Raw genomic sequence first — 17787 nt, forward strand, 5'->3', positions numbered from 1 at the left:
CCCCGCGCAGCCTGCACTGGGACCAGTGTCCAAAGCTGACACCTTCTTCCCCAGCATTCCTTCCTACGATGCAAAGTCAGGGCTAAGAATAGGGCCGCCGCTCCAGAGGTGGGGGGGAGGGCGGGGGCGGGGTGGCTAGATGAAACCACAGACTCCCTCCAGCTCCCAGCGCAGCGCGGATGTGGTCAGGGAATCGGAACACATCCCTTTGGCTGTTCCCTGCCTTGTTCCTTGCAGACAGGCCCCAATTTACATAACAAATGTCCAATGAAGGCTGAGCGCAAAACACGTTTTTCTGCCTTAAAGGTAGCAGGACGGTGGTTTCCAGGCCCAGTGCAGGCTATAATCGAGATAGCTGACGGCTTCTAATGCCCAGGCCGGCCCGGTCCACCTACCTGTTCTCCAGCTGCTGCCTGACAAGATCTCCCCTTTCTCTGTACTTGGTGGGGAGAGAACACTGGACCCCACCTCCCTTGGGAGAACCCATAGCCCCCAGGACTTGAAGACATGCTCATGCTTCTTCCCAGAAACAAATCCTGCCTCGTTACCCTTCCTTCAAAAGCCTCAGAAGGCAGCCTGTGCCTCATTTCTAACCTCACTCCCCGCAGGTCTCCTTTAAATGTCTCTTCCCCTGCAGCCCTCTTGCCCTGGTGTAGACAAGGCCGGAGCTGGGAAAGGTGACTTGGGCCACTGCATCTGTGCAGTCATGTTTGTTGGCCAATGTCAAGACTTGGTCAGACTTGTAAGAAACAGATTCCCACTCCCTGTGGTTCAGTGCAGCATGGAGGGGGAGGCGGGGGGGCGGCTAGCAAGGAAACGTCTCCCCTGGACTCTGAGGGGGGATGGATGGGGGCCAGCGCGACTTAGGCCCCCCAGCAGAGGTCCCCACCTCCATGGCGTTCAGCGATGCAGACCCTGATCCCGCTACACAGGAGATTAAAACGCCTCCTTGGAATCCAAGGAAGGAGAAGGAAAAAGGAGAGGGGAGAGGAGACGGAGTTTTTTTAGCATAAATTAAGCATTTGCCTCTCATGCCGCTGCTTGGAACGTGGGGCTGGAATGTGTGGCGAAGAGAAGCAACCACTGTTTACAGGAGTATGCTAAGCGCAAACGTGCTAGATGGGCTCGTCCTCCCTATTTCTCATCTATGTACTTCAGATATTATAAAATGTTCCAAAGCATCCAGAAAATTGTAGAAAATAATACGGCGATATAATGAATGCCCTGTATTCCCACTGCCCAGCCTTGTCAAGTCTTAACATTTTGCCATATTTGGTTCAAAATTTTTTTCCCAAGGGATAACACATCACAAATCCAGATGGAGCCCCAGGGGATGTGTCTGTCTTGTCCGCTGTCCTCACATTCCCGCCCTCCACGTCACTCCCTGCAGATGCCGGCACCCCCGCCCCATGAGGCTCTCCTCCCCGTCTTCCTGGGGCCTTCCTCTGGGGCCGCCGCCAGGCACCACGCTATCCCCCTCCTACATCGTCACCTGCCCTCTCTCGGGCTCCTTTGCACGAGCATGTACACATCGGCACTCCCACCCTGAAAGTAAACAAGCAAACCTCCTGCTACGGGGTGAACTGTGTTCCCCCAAAAGGTGTTGAAGTCCTAACCCCAGTACCTGGGAGTGTGACCTTCTTTGGAAAGAAGGTCTTTGAGAAGGTCTTTGCAGATGATGAGTTTAAGATGAGGTCATTTAGGGCGGGCCCTAATCCAGTACGGGGGTGTCCCAATGAGAGGGGAATTGGACACAGACACAGATACACACAGGAGAAGGCGGCCACCGATGAGCCTGCGGCTGCCGGAACCTACAAGAGGTTCTGCTCACAGCCTCCGGACCAGCCAGCCCACCGTTGCAGCAAGGCAGGCATCTGGCGTCCATAGCCCTGAGACAATAAAGCACCCCACTTTGCAGCACTTTGTTCTGGCAGCCCCAGGAAACTCACACACCTCCCTGGGCCTCTGCTCTCCTTGCAGCCAGGCTCCCCGAGGCCGAAGCCTCTCATCACCCTTGCTGCTACCTCGCCAGCCTCCCCCTCAGCCTACAACCCACCCATCTCTGGCATGTGTCCCCAAAACTCAACCAAGCTGGGTCACTCTAGGGTCAACAATGACTTCTACGTGGCCAAACTCGTTGGGCAATTTTCAGTCCCCTTCTTACTTGGCGTGAGCATTTGACATCACTGGGCACAGCCTCCTTCTCCATTGGCACCCATGGCTCCACCCTCCCGGCCACTCCCCAGCCTCCTCTGCCAGGCCTCTGTTGCCCTTCCTTAAGGCTTTGCTCTCAGGCCTTCCCATCGCTTGGCAACTTAATCACACTTGTGTTCAGCGGTGCCACCTGCCAACGCGCTGTCTCCATTCTGAGTGGCAGGCCCATCACCAGCTGCCTCCACGTGGGCACCTCTAATTCAGTGTGTCTGAACCCACAAATTCCAGGTCTTCCCCCTGCGCTGTTCTCTTCCTCCCCCCTCTGAGAAGGGCGGGCGCTGTCCACCGGTGACTGCTTTGGGCCGGCTAGCTCAGCCTGGTTCAGGCCAGTCTGAGCCAGTCAGAGCTGGTGACACCCAGAGGCCTGCCGGCCTGGCTCCCAGAGGGTTGGGCTGCACTCAAGGACGGGGATGTGGTCCCTGCCTCCCTTACCCTCCGGGGACCCTCCCCAGTATTTCCCTTGGACAAACAACAGCACCGATCAAACAAAAACGCCAGGAGACTGATTTCCACCAGGTCCCCGTGCTTGACGACCAAGAGTTTTCCCTCCTCATCCTATTTAAACATTCTCCTCTCAAGCTTTCATCATTTGCCAGTTAAGTCAACTAATTTTCTACTAAACCCAATTTCACTCATGGATGGAGGAAGAGCTCAGTAATTTTTCCTCATGCCATGTACTATTAATGATGCTTGAAATTATGCAAATAAAATTAATGAGCACCGCCGATTCTGGCCAGGCAGGAAAGGCTTAATTTAAAATGCCCACTGTGGATGGGGCATTCCTGAGGGCCCAGTCGGGGTGCAGCCGACAAGGGATCTGGCCCCGCCTCCCCTTCCAGGAGAGCGGTGGGCGGGGGCAGGGCTGTGACGCCCACTGAAGTTCCGCCCCTGAAGCCCCGCCCCTGCAGTCCCCCTTCGCCCCTTGCCCCTCCGCCCCCCCCCCCCCCCCCCCCCGCAGTCCCAGTCCCATCACTGAGCTCGTTGTTCCCGCTACCACCTCTCACCCCAGAAACATCCTGCAGCAGCAAAGCCAGATGTGGGCTCTGTGCTTTGCCCCAAACATCACTCCAGTGAGCTGGTTAATTAAAACACCAAAATACGAGGAACAGAGAAAGGCGTCTCATCTGTCCAGCCTTGTTGCTTAGACAGTGGCCAAGACATCTGCCGTGAACATCTGTGACAAACCACAGCGCACGCCCAGCAGCAGCATCTCTGTCCCGCTGCCTTCCCCTGGACAGGTCATTTAGCCAGACCAGGGAGACGCTTCTGTCACAGAAGCCAGGCTGAGACTCCAAATTGGGCTCGCCATCATCTCTCATTGACTTACTTTCCAGTTAACCTGCCTGCACGCAATGGCTCCCTAAGGCTGGGAGGTGAGGCTCCGGATGACTCTCTTCCTCCTGCAGCACCCACAGCAACGCCATGAGTGCGTTCAGTGGGATCTCTGCCCGTGACCCCTTTCCAGGCTCAGAAGGTCACCATCTTGCTATGGGTTGCATCGTGTCCCCCCAGAATTTAGGTCGGAGTCCTGACCCCTAGTATCTCAGAATGCGGCTTTATCCCCAGACAGGGCCGTTGAAGAGGTAATCAAATGGAAATGAGGTCATTAGGATGTGTCCTAACCCAGTATGGCGCGTTCTTATAAGAGGGGGGAGTTGGACACAGACACATACACAGAGAGAAGGCCACGTGAGGACGAAGGCAGAGAGCGGGATGACGCTTCACAAGCCAGCGAACACCCAAAATCCCCGGCAAACCACCAGAAGCCAGGGGAGAGTCCGCGACAGATTCTCCCTCACAGCCTCAGGAGGCACAACCCTGCTGACACCTTGATCTTGGACTTCTGGCCTCCAGACTGTGAGACAACCCATTTCTGTTGTCAAGCACCCAGCATGTGGTGCCTTGCTACAGCAGCCCTAGCTAACTGATAGACACCTATATCGAAATCTCCACTGGAAGGAAAGGCCTGCATTTAGGTAGCGTTGGGGTGGTCCTGGCAGGAGCTTGAGGAGCTCACAGGCCTGGACTACATCTGTCGCAGGGGAAGAGTACATGCAAGAAAGGGCATGGAACCTGGTGCCCTGGTGCCCTGGGTGAGGCGTGAGAGGCCCCACTATCTGGGCCACTTCCAAGGGGTGCCTCCTCAGCCCACTCCCTGCAACCAAGGCTACTTTGGGGGCTTTCAGGTATGCAAATGTGGGCTTAGGAGGGATCCACACATGCTTTCTATGAGTCTTCTAGGGACCTGAGCCCAAACCCCAGGCCCTAATCCCACTCTCAGGACCTGCAGCAGGGACACAGAGGACAGCTCTTGAGAACAAGCCAAGAAGGCCAATGTTCCAACCCCACAGCAGCCCAGAAGCTGGGGGTGGGGGATCCCAGGGGAGGCTTATAAAAGCCACAGCACCAATTTTTCCATTTGTCAACCTTCACTGCTCATTAGATCACCTGGGGAGCTTTGAGAGCTTGATACGTGGGCCCCCACTCCAGACCCATTAGATAGAGACACCAAGAGCGGGACCCAAATGTCGGTATGTTTTCTAAGGCTGCTCTGCAGCTGGAGTGGGGGTAAGAATCCCCACCTGAAATGTATTCCAACCAGAGCTGATGCTGTTAATTTTGTAGACATAACTGTATTATGTCTCCTGGGGAAGGTGGTTTTCTTTTTTCTGTTTTTATTCTTTTAGTTGTCTTGAAATTGCTTCAGATACAGATTTAGAAACCCCTTCATGAGGCTGTTCCCTGAGGTGTCTGGGCTGTTTACAACAACTCTGCCCTGTCTGAGCAAGAGCATTCACCTGCACCCACACGCCACTGGGGACCGAGGAAAGAGCTGTCTGGGCACAGCCCAGGGTCTGCCCATTCAACAAACTGCAAATCAGAGATGAGAGGTAACCTCTCCCTGGAGCCCCTGCTTCTGGAAATTTCAGACCCACATGAGCCTGGCATGAAGTGACATGTTGGCGAGAAGATGCGGAGTCTGTGTGGGGTGTGTGAGTGTGAGAGTGTGTGTGCACACACCTGTGCGTGCATGTGCAGTGTGCTGCATGTCGTGCACAGGGGTGTGTGGGAGCCTTGTGTAGGGATGGGCACGTGTGTTTGCACGCATGAGCAGTGCACACAAGCATGGGTATGCATATGTGGTTGTACATGGGTGCATGCACGCATGTGCATGTGTGTATATGTGGGTACACGGGTGCTGTAAAGGAAAAGCAGCAAGAGGTATTTCAGATCTTGGTACTTTACACAAGGGCCTCACCTTCAAGACCTCCTGGGTGCAGTGACCCCCATCTTCACTGCTCTGGCCCCATTATGAGCAATGGCAGCCTCAGTAAACACAGGCTCAGTGCCACACCCTGGAAGTGGCCAGAGGAGGAAGTGCTCTGGGCAGGTAAGGACTCGGGGTGAGGGCTGAGAAAGGAGACACCCCAGCATGGGATGAGAAGCTGAGTCACTGAGTTAAGTTCCCATCTCTTAAGGAGGCTTGTCGAATACCTGCTCTCTCACAGAGGGATGATTCTCTCAGTGTGGTTGCTGGGCCGTCACAAATGCATGGGAGAAGCCTTCCCACAGGGAGCAGTAAAGGAAGGAAGTTTTCACGTCTCTGGCCCCAGAAAATGCGTGGCCAGAAGGGAGGAATCAAGCTGAATGCAGTTTGATAAACATGAATTCATCTAACCTTGAGGCAGGTCAAGGTGTCAGCAATGCTGATAGGACGCTCCATGCTCACAGGGGACTTTGTGTGTGGCAGAGCCTGGGATGAGGAGTCCAGACAGCCCTCACCCCCAGGCGTCTTCCCACTGCATCTTGGGGGCCCTGGTGACCTAGGGGACAAGGGCCCCTAGACCCTTGCTTGCTGCTCTGCCCTAGGCAGGTCTGGCTTGTGGCTACCCACAGCCCCGGACTATGCCCAAGACCTCCTTGACTTCCCAGACCCTGGGTCCCTTTTCTCTTTTCTCCTCCTCACCCTCACCCTATTTGACTTTCCTGTAGGAAGCTTCAAGGCCAGGCAAAGATGCTTCTTCTCATCATTGCAAACATTAGCAGCACTCTACTCCACAGTATTGATGCATCTGTGTCCTCTGCTCAGAGGGAGCTGGCGGTGAGCAGCAGTGTGCGCTGGCAGGTGGCAAGTGGGCACACTCAGCGCTGAAGTGACCTGCACAATGTGAACAGCTTGGTCTGACGACAAAACGCCACCAGGGTGAGAGCCAGAGGGAGGGACATGCTGGTTCCCTCTCCCAGCGCTGAGTAGCTCTTCGACAGGTTCAGCACCAGCACATGGGGACAGCTCCCTGCCCAGTTCCTTCCCACTCAGGTGACATTCAGCCAGACTGGGGGGGGAAGGGGATGTGCTATTCCCAGGTGGCACCTCTTCCCCCAGAACCTGCTGCCCCCAACCTGGGATTGTGCTTCCCAACACGGCCGCAACCGTGCAGCCCCGAGTTAGTCCCTGTCACCTTCTCCCCCTTCGAAGTGGATCTTCTTATATATATACTGTTTCTCTCTGAAGACACTTTTCAGCTTTCCTAGGCCTACTGGAGAAGTGCATCAGCCTGAAAGAATGACTCCAGTGGTATGAACTGCAAGCCACGGGAATAAAAACCTTCAAACCACTAGGTCATTTAGTGGCCTCCCCCTATGCAATATAGCTGGTCCTAGTACTGCCCTCCGATCGAGGTCATGAGAAGTGCTACTCGAGTTACTGGCAGACTCCGACTTGCAGAGCGAAACTGCAGAGGCCGAGTAGCTGCCTAAGACTGTCAATGGCTTTGTCCCCATCAGCATCCTCCTCTCTCCAACACTCCTGTGCTACAGAGCATCAGCATTCATGGCCAGGACAAAATGCTGATCAGAGAGAGACATTTAGAACCAACAGACCATCAAGATGACGGGCGGGCTCTGGACAAGAATCACATTTTAGCTTGAAAACCACCCTCGGGTAAGTTAATGGGCTGATGAAGAAAAGTCCATTTGTAGGCAACAACTCTGGGGCCTTCCTGAGTCATGCCCTGTGAGAAAGAAGAATAGAAAACCACAAAGCACAAACCCCTAACCATAAGGAAAAAAAAATCAATGACTTTGATTACATTAAATTAAGGCCTTCTATTCCTCAGGAAAAAAAGAAAGAAAGAAATGACAAAGACAAGCCACAAATTAGGAGACGATTTTTAAACAGATATAAGTTGCAAGGGATTTATACCCATCATATATAAAGAACACCTACAACTCAATAAGGAAAACATAAACAACCCAGCAGAAAAGTGGGCAAATGACATGAATGGGCATTTCATCAAGAGGAAAGAACAAGCATAGGACAGAACACTGGGTCTCATCAGTTGTCAGGGAAATGCAAGTTAAGTTAATCACATAACGAGATATCATGACACCCTCCATTAGGAAGTGTAATAACCCTAGCATGTGACAACACAGCCACTGGGAACCTCCAAGTGGTGGGGCTGAGTTGGTGCCATCACGTAGGAAAACAAGTGACATTAGCTTATAATGTTGAATTTTCACACATCCTTAGTCAAAGCAATTGTGCACCTTAGTCTATACGGAAGAGAGACTCCGTCTCTACCCAAGAGAAACTGTGACAGCGGTACCCCAGGTACAGGAATGCCTACACAGTGTCACTCAAAATAACTTACAAAAGCAGGGGGGAAATGTCCACAATTAGGAAAAACTGAAAAATAATGACAGACCATCTACAAAATGAAATCTCAAACGGCAGTGAAAATGAATAAAATAGAGCTACAGGGAACAACATGAATGAATCTTAGAAACATAATAATGGGTGAAGAAAGCAAGTCTCAAACGTCACATAGCAGAGATGCCATTTATACAAAGCTCAAAGCAAACCAAAATAAAACTAAACCACATACTGTTTATGGATACCTGAGTATTTTTTTTAAAAAATCTTATTTAAAAGCAAAGAAATATTAACACAAAATCCAGGTTGCAAGTTTCCTCTAGCGGGAGGCAGAGGGATTGATGAGAGAAGGGGCACCAGGTGGGCATAAGAGTCCTGGGAATATTCTTTCTTTAAATTGGATGGCAAATTATGGGAGAACACCCTATTCTTGCACTTCCTAATAACACCTGTTACAGACATTTTTGTGTGTATCAAATAACATAATAAACATTAATAAGTAAATGAAGGAAAACTGTCTGTACTTCTATATCCTGTAAATATAGCAGTCAAACCTGACCAGACTTGCATGCAGGTGTGCGCGCGCACACACACACACACACACACACACACACACACTCCTACCCCCTCTCCCTCCTCCAAGAACATCAGGGGGACTCTGGAAAGGCAAGCATCAGGGAAGAGACAGGCATTACTGGCCAACCTCACCACCCTCCACGTCTTACCAGCTCCCAGAATAGGTCCAGGAAGGAGCCCAATTCCAGAAGAAAAACCCCAAGGTTGCACCAAGCCCACCAAGACGACAGGCAGAGAGGATGCCATCTACATGACATGGCTCAATTTCATAAACCAGTATTTGTCAGCCCCTGAGCACAAACACTAGGGCACCTATTGGCCCAAGATGGAGAAAAGGACGTTTGAACAGCACTATGCAAATATGCTTCCCTGGTACATCCCAACTATGACCAGGCATCAACATGGAGGAGGAAGAGGAAATGAGGAATGTCACTATCCACAGTATACCAGGAAGCTTCCCAGGGACCTGCAGGTAGAGCAGGGGCTCCTGGGGTAGGTTCCCCTTCCTCTCCTCCCCTCCCCCAGCACTCACCTCTGCAGCTCCTTCAGGGACACTGTGATCCGCAGGCCATGGCCCAGGACGTAGAGAGTAGCCAAGATGTCTGCCCACTGCACCATCTCCCCCAGAGGCCCGCCCTTTAGCACCCTTGGGCTGAACACGTCACCAGACTCCTCCGTCAGGAAGCCGATGTGAACAAGGATCTGGGGAGGACAAAGGGTCAGCGTGGAGGAGAAGCAGCATTGCCCTGCTACCCCCAGGGGGACCCAGCCAGCAGCAGTCACTGTCTCCAGGCTATGCCTGGGCAGGCGCTCTCTGGCACCAGCAGGGGGACCAAAAGGCAGAGTGACCACACTGGGCACTGGGGATCAAAGTGAACAAGATGGTCACACCCCGCCCTCAAGGCGCTTACGTTCCAGATGGAAGAGGTAGACAACAGTAAACACAGACAAGAGATAATTTCATGAAATGATAGGGACTCTGAAAGAAATAAACAGGGTGATGTGAGAGTCAGGTAAATACTTATTACATGGATGGATGGACGGATGGATGGATGGATGGAGGATGGATGGATGATGGATGGATGATGGATGGGTGGGTGGGTGGACGGATTGATGGACAGATGGATGGATGGACCTACAAACCTCCCCAAAACACGTTATATTATTCCCAATATTCCAGGCAAATGCCATGACTTTTCTGCCTGAAAAGAACAAGATGTCTACAGAATGTAGACATTTTTCCCCAAACCTGAACAGGGCCAGGGGCCACCACATACATCTATCCTGACTCTGCCTCCCTCGCCCCAGCTGAAATTCAAATAAACTCAATAAAACCTTTTCAAGGGCAGACCTGGTGCCCACTTGGAGGCCTGGGGCCCTGAGCTCATTTCCTAAGCTCTCTGAGCACAGATCCCTGAATGCACAGAGAACCAGTACCTGCTTCTGGTCCCTCCAGACGCTTCCCAGTTTCCGTGCCAGCCGCTGGGCAGCCAGCGCCCACTGGGCCGTGAGCCGCTTGGTCCGTTTCTTCATGAAGATTAGAGACTCCTTCCCACTGCCCATCAGCTCCAGGAGGTGGGACAGGTTGCTCCGGAAAACTGCCTGGAGGGGGGCCCAGACCTGGGTTCTCTGGCCCTCAGGCCCAAAGCCACACCACCACTGTCACCTGCTGCCCTGGGAACAGGGGTTGACACCCTCCCCGGGAGGCTGGGGCCTACTCTAGCTTCTCCTGCCCTTTCTAAAGGCCCACCGGCCCCCACAGTCAGGGAGCCCTGCTCTCACCCACCAACACTAACCCCCCAAGCCAAACTGGTCTGTCCTGGCCCAGCTCTGGTCATCCTTCTGTCCCAAGCCCTTTGGGAGGTGGTCAGCGATGACAGTCCCCAGGGGTCTCAGCTGCTACACAGAGGCAGCGAGGGTGGTGGTCAGAGCTGGCGCTCGGACAGCAGGGAGGCCAGGCCACCTTTCAGTGGAGCTGGAGTAACCGGATGCCTTGAACAAATTAACTGCACTCCCCAGACCTCAGACTTGCCATCTGCTCAGTGTGGTCGCATAAGGGACTGCGGGGAGGTTTAAGTACAAATAAAGTATCTGGAAGCCTTCCAGGAGCGATAGCTACTGTTCCTATTATTCTAGTCCGTTTAGGGGGTGCCTCCAGGGCCCCAGCTTGCCCCTCAAGTAGGCCGAGCTTTGCAGCAGCCCCAGAAGGCTGGCAGGCTGGGACGCCCCCCACCAGGCACAGCTGGCTGGCCTCATTTTACCAGGGGCAAAGGGCTCCTCCTGCTGTCCCTTAAGGATGCCCCACCTGAGGAGGCCAGCTGACCTGTCCACCAGCCCTTCACGGGCCCACCCACTTCCCAGGCCTACCTGGACTTTGGGGAGGGGCTTGGGGGCCATCTGGGTGGCCGTCTGGTTCCTCCAGGGCAGCGGGGGGCAGAACCACTCAACCTCACTGAGGTAGATGAGGAAGGAGCACTCGGTGCCGTCCACCCCGAAGAAGGCGTAGCAGGGGTCAGAGGTCCAACGGGCACGCATCCACTGTGGAGAGGGCCAGCCTAGGCCAGGGCGCTGGCACCAGCCCCACCCACACCCACACCCACACCCACACCCACGGCAGGCTCTTTGCAGGTCCCTCAGAACAGGGCCTCTGGGGCACACACTTAGATGCAGCAAGGGCCAGAAGCAGAGAAGACAGAGTCTGCACCAGAGCCCCACGACCTGGCCCTGTGTCCTGGCCACTGAGAACTCGGGAAAGGCTGAGCAGGACCATCGTCCCCCAGGCCCAGAAAGAGGTGGACCCCGGCAGAACCAGGCCAGGTCACGACACACTCAGGGAAAGCTCCGGGGCAAACAGTGGGGGATGCAGCAGCCCGGGGCCTGGCTGGTCTCCATCGGGAGCAGGATCTGGTTGAGGCCAAGGTCAGGACACAAGGGCTGGAGCCAGAGGGGCCCCATCCACAGTGATCCCCACATGTCACCGAGGAAGGGGTGCGCCGGGCCGCTGCTCCACCCTCTTAGGGAGTTCAGAACCAGAGAGGAGCTGGCTTTTATGCCATGGACTGCATTCCCAGATGGACAGACTTCATGCAGCCACAGGCCCCTGGAAGTGAGCCCCCAGAGGAGGGGCCAGGGGGCTTTCTCAGTCCAGCTGGTTGCAAGGATGGGGAGGGATGGGGAGTCAGGCCCACTCAAGAGATCCAGTCTGTGTCTGAATTTGTTGGGATGCAGGTTGCTATTGGTGTTATTAACAGTTTGCTGTAAGAAAGTACTAAAAACACTGGAATGTGATCATCCCAGGCAATGTGGCTTGGTGGGCCAGGCAGATGGCCCAAGCACAGAGGCAGTCTCCCCGAGGCTGACCTCTGCCAGCAGGAACCAGGGTTAGGGGCTGGTCAGAGAAGTCCTCACCAGCAGACATCCCTGCCAGAACCTCAGAGCTAGTTTGGAGGCAGGGTCCCCAAAGGGGAGCCTACCCCCCCAGTCACCTCTACCCCCATCCCTCAGCCCCAGGCCTCACCTCCACCTTCCCTGAACAGTCAGGGAACTTGGGGTCACTGGGAGCCTCACACTGGTCCCGCCGGCCTTCAGACACTGCAGGGGGAGAAGGTCAGCTTGCTGAGGACCTGGGTCTAGAGAGGAGCCCAGGGAAGTGTGAGAGAGGCCTGGTCTGCGATGGGAGGGGTTAGCTCAGGAGCTCACACTGCCCTCCCTCCCCTGAGTTTTCTCACCTAAAAGGCCACCTGTCAGGGAGTCCCCAAGCCTGGGTTTCCCCCCTCTGCCACTGGCCCCCACCCTCCATATGAGCTTTGGAACCAGTGAGGAGCCGGCTTGAATGGCCATGGACCAGAGTCTGGATAAGCAGACCTCACACACCCACCCAAATGTTACCCTCTTAGGGGGGGACCCCAGCCTACTGCTCCCCACGTCAAGAAAAAAGGAGGGGGGGGCCCGGGGACTCTGGGACCTCTTTCTCACACCAGGTCACAGTGGGGTGAACCCCAAGTCACCCGGCTCAGAGCCTGAGGCCGGAGCCGGGAGAGGTGCCGTGGGGAGCAGTCAGGGCCGGTACACTGGCCTCCTGGGGGCAGGGGGTGCCCTGGGCCCCACCCTTGCCGTGCAAGAGCAGGCTGTGGCGCAGGATCTGGTCCACCTTCACCGCGATGTCCGACACGTTCTGCGCGATGGCCTGGATCCGCTCCATGAGGCCGGCCCCAGGGGGAAACCTGGGGAGAGAAGCCAGGGTGAGCACGCAGCCGCCACGGGGCTCATGCTGGGGGGCCTCAGCAGACGAGCAAGGACAGCGGGTGTGAGCGCTCCCAGCGCCCAGACGCCGCTCTGCCACGAACCAAAACACAGTGATGGACAGACGATGCTGGGCTTGGAGGCGCGGCCCCCCCCGCAGCTGGAGGGGCTCCCTAACCACCCACTGCACACGACACGCGCGTGCACCAGGCGTGTCTGCACGCTCATCCCACGTGCGTGCGCCCCGCGTGCTGAGGGGCAGCGACAGAGGCTAAAGCAGGCAGAGGGCTTCTATTCGAGAGCCTGGGCGGGATTGGGCTGGGACCCCCCCAGGCGATGGGGGCCCTTTCCCGGGCACGGCCGGCTGCCCTGAGCCTGTTCTCTGTTTCCTCCCAGAGGGGCTATATTGTGCCCAAATAAATTCCACCCAAAGCAGCCTGGGGACCTGCCAGCTATGAAGCCTCTAAGAAATTACTGTTGGGCTCCTGAGCATGAATTCTTCCCAGGATCTTAAAAGCATTTACTGCCACAAACATCACAGCCCTCCACCCACCACCAATACTCGCGTTGCCTTTATTTTTGGAGAATTTATTTCCTGGTGTTGATTACTACTCAACTCTCAGAGAAGTTTATGAGACATCATATGCAGGATTTATCTCATTGCGAAGGCCTGTGTCGAGAAGGTCCCCACTCAGCCGCTGCGTGGGCTTTCTCCGGAAGTTGCCTGCTCTTCCCGACACACTCATTCCGTTCCTTGGATTCACACCGCGCCCTCTGGCTCTGCGCGCCTTGTTTAGGCTCCATCTACCACTTTACAAGGATGGGGGCTTTATCGCCGCACAAAATGGGAAGTATAGGAGGGAGGACTCCTCTCGGGTGATCTGTCCACCAGGGAAAGCACGGTGGTGACGGCCGCCTGCACCCTCGGGCCACCGTGCCCTCCCACCGCGGCCTTCCGAGAGGAGAGGACAGGCGGTGGCCCCATCCACAGAGGGTGTGGGAGACAGGTGGGGTAAGGCAGACATGGGCTGGGTGGCAACAGAAGGAAGAAAGTGGCAGGAAGGGGCAGATGAGCCCTCGACACACATACATGCATGTCCATACACACACGCACACAATCCCGTCAACATTCTCAAACACAAATAAAAAACTAATGGAAGACGGCATATGCCTTTGTACTGGATTCCTGTAGCCACGGTAACACACCACCACAAATTTATTCTCTCGCAGTCCTGGAGGCCAGAAGTTCGAAATCCAGATGTCAGCAGGGTGGGTTCCTTCTGGGAGGAAGGGAGGGGGGAAGACTCTCCCCAGCTTCTGGTGGGGCCAGCCAGCCTCGGCTAGTGGGGTGTGTCACCCCATCTCTGCCATCACTTGGCCTTCTGCGTGCATCCAAATTCCCTCATTTTAAAGGGACCCTGTCACTGGATTAGGCAGTGTCAGATGTCAACATATCTTTTTGGAGGACACAATTCAGCCACAGCAGCCTTCTATGAGATTACAAATAAGTATGAGGGGACTAAAAGATGATGCTTCTTTTGCTCAAAAAGTCCTCAGACAGAAGGAAGTAGGGTTACTTTTCCTTGGTCTTCAGACAGCCGAGGAATGCTGTGGGGAACAGAGAGGTCAGCATCTCTCCAGTTTATGGTAAAACGGGAGAAGAGCTGAAGATCTGCCTCTTAGGAGCTGTGTGACCCTGGGGAAGTCACTTAGCCTCTCTGTGCCTCAGTGTCCTCCTCTAAAAATGGAGTCCTGCCCGGGCAGGCCCCTACTGCCAACGCTTGGTGTGATGAAGCTGCAGCCAGAGGGGTTTGGCTTCTCTACCTTTCCTCATTATCGCCCCTGGAGGAGGCTTGTAGACATATTTCCCCCACTCAGCTCCTCTGTGAAAAGTTAAAACCAGGGACATGCTGCTGCTCTGTTTACACACTGTGGTCTGTGAGGGCCACAGCCTGTTGAGACGTCCAAGGGAACTTTCTCCTCGAGAGCCAGACTTCACCCGTGGGGGGTGATAGGTACCCGCGGAGGATGCCTGCCTTGAGCCAGAGAATGAACCCGACGTCCCTGATGTCTGTTGGGCTCTGCGGTCAGTCCCAAGCGAGCGTTTTGGAGCTGCTTTCCCTGTTGACCTGCAGGGACAGGATGGACACTCCTCTGCCTGGAAAGAACATTCCACTGACCGCAGGAGGCGGCCACCGTGTGGAAGGCCAGAAGCTCGCGACTGCCAGGTCAAGGTTGGTGCTGAGCATGGGCGGTCGAGGAGCAACGGGGATGCCCCCGAGCAGGGAAGGGGCAGGTACCCCTCCCAACTTCTAACCAGAGACCCCAGAGCACAAACAACCCTTGTCAGGGATGAGTGGGGGTTCTGTCAGTTTCCTGGAAACGTTGGAAGGAACCCCACTTCAAGCTTCCTGAAGGTGCCTCTCTCTGGAAACTCTGCTCCATCCACCCTTCGGAAGCCAGATCACTTCTGAGTCTCCCTCCATGATGGGATGTGCTTGTGAGGGGCCGGCTTGAGACCCCCAGTGGAGTCCTGGGGCGCCTGGCTGGCTCAGGCGATGAAGCATGTGACTCTTGATTTTGGGGCTGTAGGTGTGAGCCCCACATTGGGTATAAAGATTACTTAGAAATAAAATCTTTTAAACATTTTTATTTATTTATTTGAGAGAAAGCACATGAGCAGCGGCAGAGGGAGACGGAGAAGCAGGTTTCCCACTGAGCAGGGAGCCTGACGTGGGGCTCAATCCCAGGACCCTGAGATTATGACTTGAGCCAATGACAGACGCTTAACCGATTGAGCCACCCAGCTGTCCCAAAAATAAAATCAGGAAGGAAGGAAGGAAGGAAGGAAGGAAGGAAGGAAGGAAGGAAGGAAGGGGAAACGAAACCCCCAGTAGAGTCCTGAGTCCTCAAGGACAGGAACACGCTTTCGGATGGAGCCTGGCACTGCCCAGCATGGGCCATGTGCCCAGAGCTCCATCCCTGTGCTGGGCTGAGTAACGTCCCCGTCCCCCGAGATTCACATCTACCCAGAACCGCAAAATGTGACCTTATTTGGAAATAGGGTCTTTAGGAATGTAATTAGTTGAGATGAGGTCATGCTGAATCAGGCTGGGCCTCAGTTCAGTGCTGGTGTCCTTAGGAGAAGGCCATGAGAAGACGCGCTGGGGAAGGGCGCCACGGCCACGGGACGGCAGGGACAGAGACTGCAGGGATGCGCCACAAGCCAGGGGATGCCTGAGCCACCGGGAACTGGAAGAGGCAGGGAAGGACCCTCCCCTGGAGGCTTCCGAAGGAACAGGGCCTTGCTGATACCCAGATTTCAGACTTCAGCCCCCAGCACGGAGAGAGAAGATCATTTTTATTGTTTTAAAACATCCAGTCTGTGGCCATTTTTTACAGCAGCCTGAGGAAACTAATGCATCACGGTCTGCAGAACCGAGGGAAAACGGTTTTTAGTCCATCACGAAAGGAGAGACGGTTAAGGTGCCTGGGTGACTCCGTCAGTGAAGCGTCTGCCTGTGGCTCAGGTCATGATCCCAGGGGTCCTGGGATAGAGCCCCGCATCGGGCTCCCTGCTGGCGGGGAGCCTGCTTCTCCCTCTGCCTCTGTGTTCTCTCTCCCTCTCTCTCTCAAGTAAATAAATAAAATTTAAAAAAAAAAGAGAGAGAGAGAGAGCAAGTCCAGGTTCTGCAAGGCCCCTGCTGTCAGAAACTTCTCTCCAACATGCGCCACTTGCTGAAGCCCGAGCTTCACCTGCTGCTACTTTCACCGGAGACGAAGAACAGCTGGAGACGCCCTTGACATCTCAAGTCCCGGCGGGGGACTCTCCACGTTATTCAGAGATTGGGAAGAGCGAGGGCCTCAGAGTCAGAGGTCCTGGATTCAAATCCTGACTCCACTGGACAGCTGTGTGACCTTGAGCAAGTTACCTAACCTCTCTGAACTCAGGGGTCAGCTCCTGTAACAGGGGAATAACCTCAATTACCTCACAGAGGGACTCCAAGGAATAGACATAAGGCCGAATATCACGTGCTCAGCACAGAGCAGACGCTCAATAAACACTCGAGATGCGTTCATTCCCTTTCTACGGCAGTCACCCCGCCCCCAAAAGGGAGTTCCGTATGTCTGACCACAGAACAAAGCACTTCCGGTTTTGGCGGGTTTTCACACGCTATGCATTTCCCGGGGAGCATCGCTGGTAGGGGCTCTGAATAGTGCAGCTGGCATCTGTCCAATTCCACGAGCTCAGCCTGATCAACACGGAATGACCTGCGTCCCAGTGATTACACTGGACTTAGCATTTGGGCAGCACTTTCTACTTTCAAATAATCTGTGACTAGTTTTCTCTCCCGGAATACTCTTTAAAAACCGACGGCGAGAGCAGGTGCCGCAAGACCGCAGACCACAGCAGGGCCATGGCCTGGGAAGATCGAAGAAGGGGACTAGACTAAGAAGTTGGGGTGCAGCTGCCTCCAGCCGATGGGGCCCCAGGCAATTCTCTCAACAACGTCATGGTTCTTTCTAATGGCCCCACTGTCCAGAGGGGGAAACCAAGGCACAGCAAGTCTGAGTTACTTGCTCAGGGCCACCTGAAAAATCAGGTCCCAGTTCACCTGCAAGGGGTCTGTGCCTAAGGGTGGGTGCGGGGGCAGGACAGCAGGACCACGGCCTTGACCTAGGGAGTGACGTCATGGGGGTGGAGTCCTCAGTACCCCTGGCAGGCGGCAAAGGCTGCAAGAGCTCCAGCAGAAGGCATCTCCCGGTCAACACCACTCTTAAACCTGCAGGGCCTATTCCAGGCCTGTCCAGACCTGGCACTGTGTCTGCCAGGCAGGGGGGTCGCGGGAACAATGCACCCAGTCTTCTCCCTGCTGGTGCAGGTGACTGAGGGCCCCTAATCCTTCCTACCTGTTTGTATTCCTTTCCTGTTTTATCTTTGGTGAGTGCATTTGGTGGGTAAGCCAGATAAGCCCGGGTGGGCTGGTGAAGGGGCGGCCTGAGTGTGCGTAGCGGAGACCCAGGGCCATGTCTGGGAGAGGCGGGAAGAGGGCCGGCTGTCTTTGCCCTTCACCCTATAACCATGGGTCGTTCCTGAGCCA

At 54.9% G+C, this 17787-nt stretch overlaps 1 protein-coding gene across 1 annotated transcript in view; it reads right to left on the bottom strand.

The window, feature by feature from the left end:
• Positions 1-17787, bottom strand: part of MGAT5B (alpha-1,6-mannosylglycoprotein 6-beta-N-acetylglucosaminyltransferase B) — a 68305-nt gene that overhangs the window by 29009 nt on the left and 21509 nt on the right. Inside the window, exons 4-8 of the mRNA XM_044378739.3 lie at positions 12551-12666; positions 11961-12034; positions 10811-10981; positions 9881-10045; positions 8976-9145 (exon numbers count right to left, since the gene is read on the bottom strand). Coding sequence (XP_044234674.1) covers positions 8976-9145; positions 9881-10045; positions 10811-10981; positions 11961-12034; positions 12551-12666 — 696 coding nt within the window. The remainder of the gene's footprint in view (positions 1-8975; positions 9146-9880; positions 10046-10810; positions 10982-11960; positions 12035-12550; positions 12667-17787) is intronic.

The sequence above is a fragment of the Ursus arctos genome, unplaced genomic scaffold, assembly GCF_023065955.2.
Source record: "Ursus arctos isolate Adak ecotype North America unplaced genomic scaffold, UrsArc2.0 scaffold_24, whole genome shotgun sequence".
NCBI lineage: Eukaryota > Metazoa > Chordata > Mammalia > Carnivora > Ursidae > Ursus > Ursus arctos.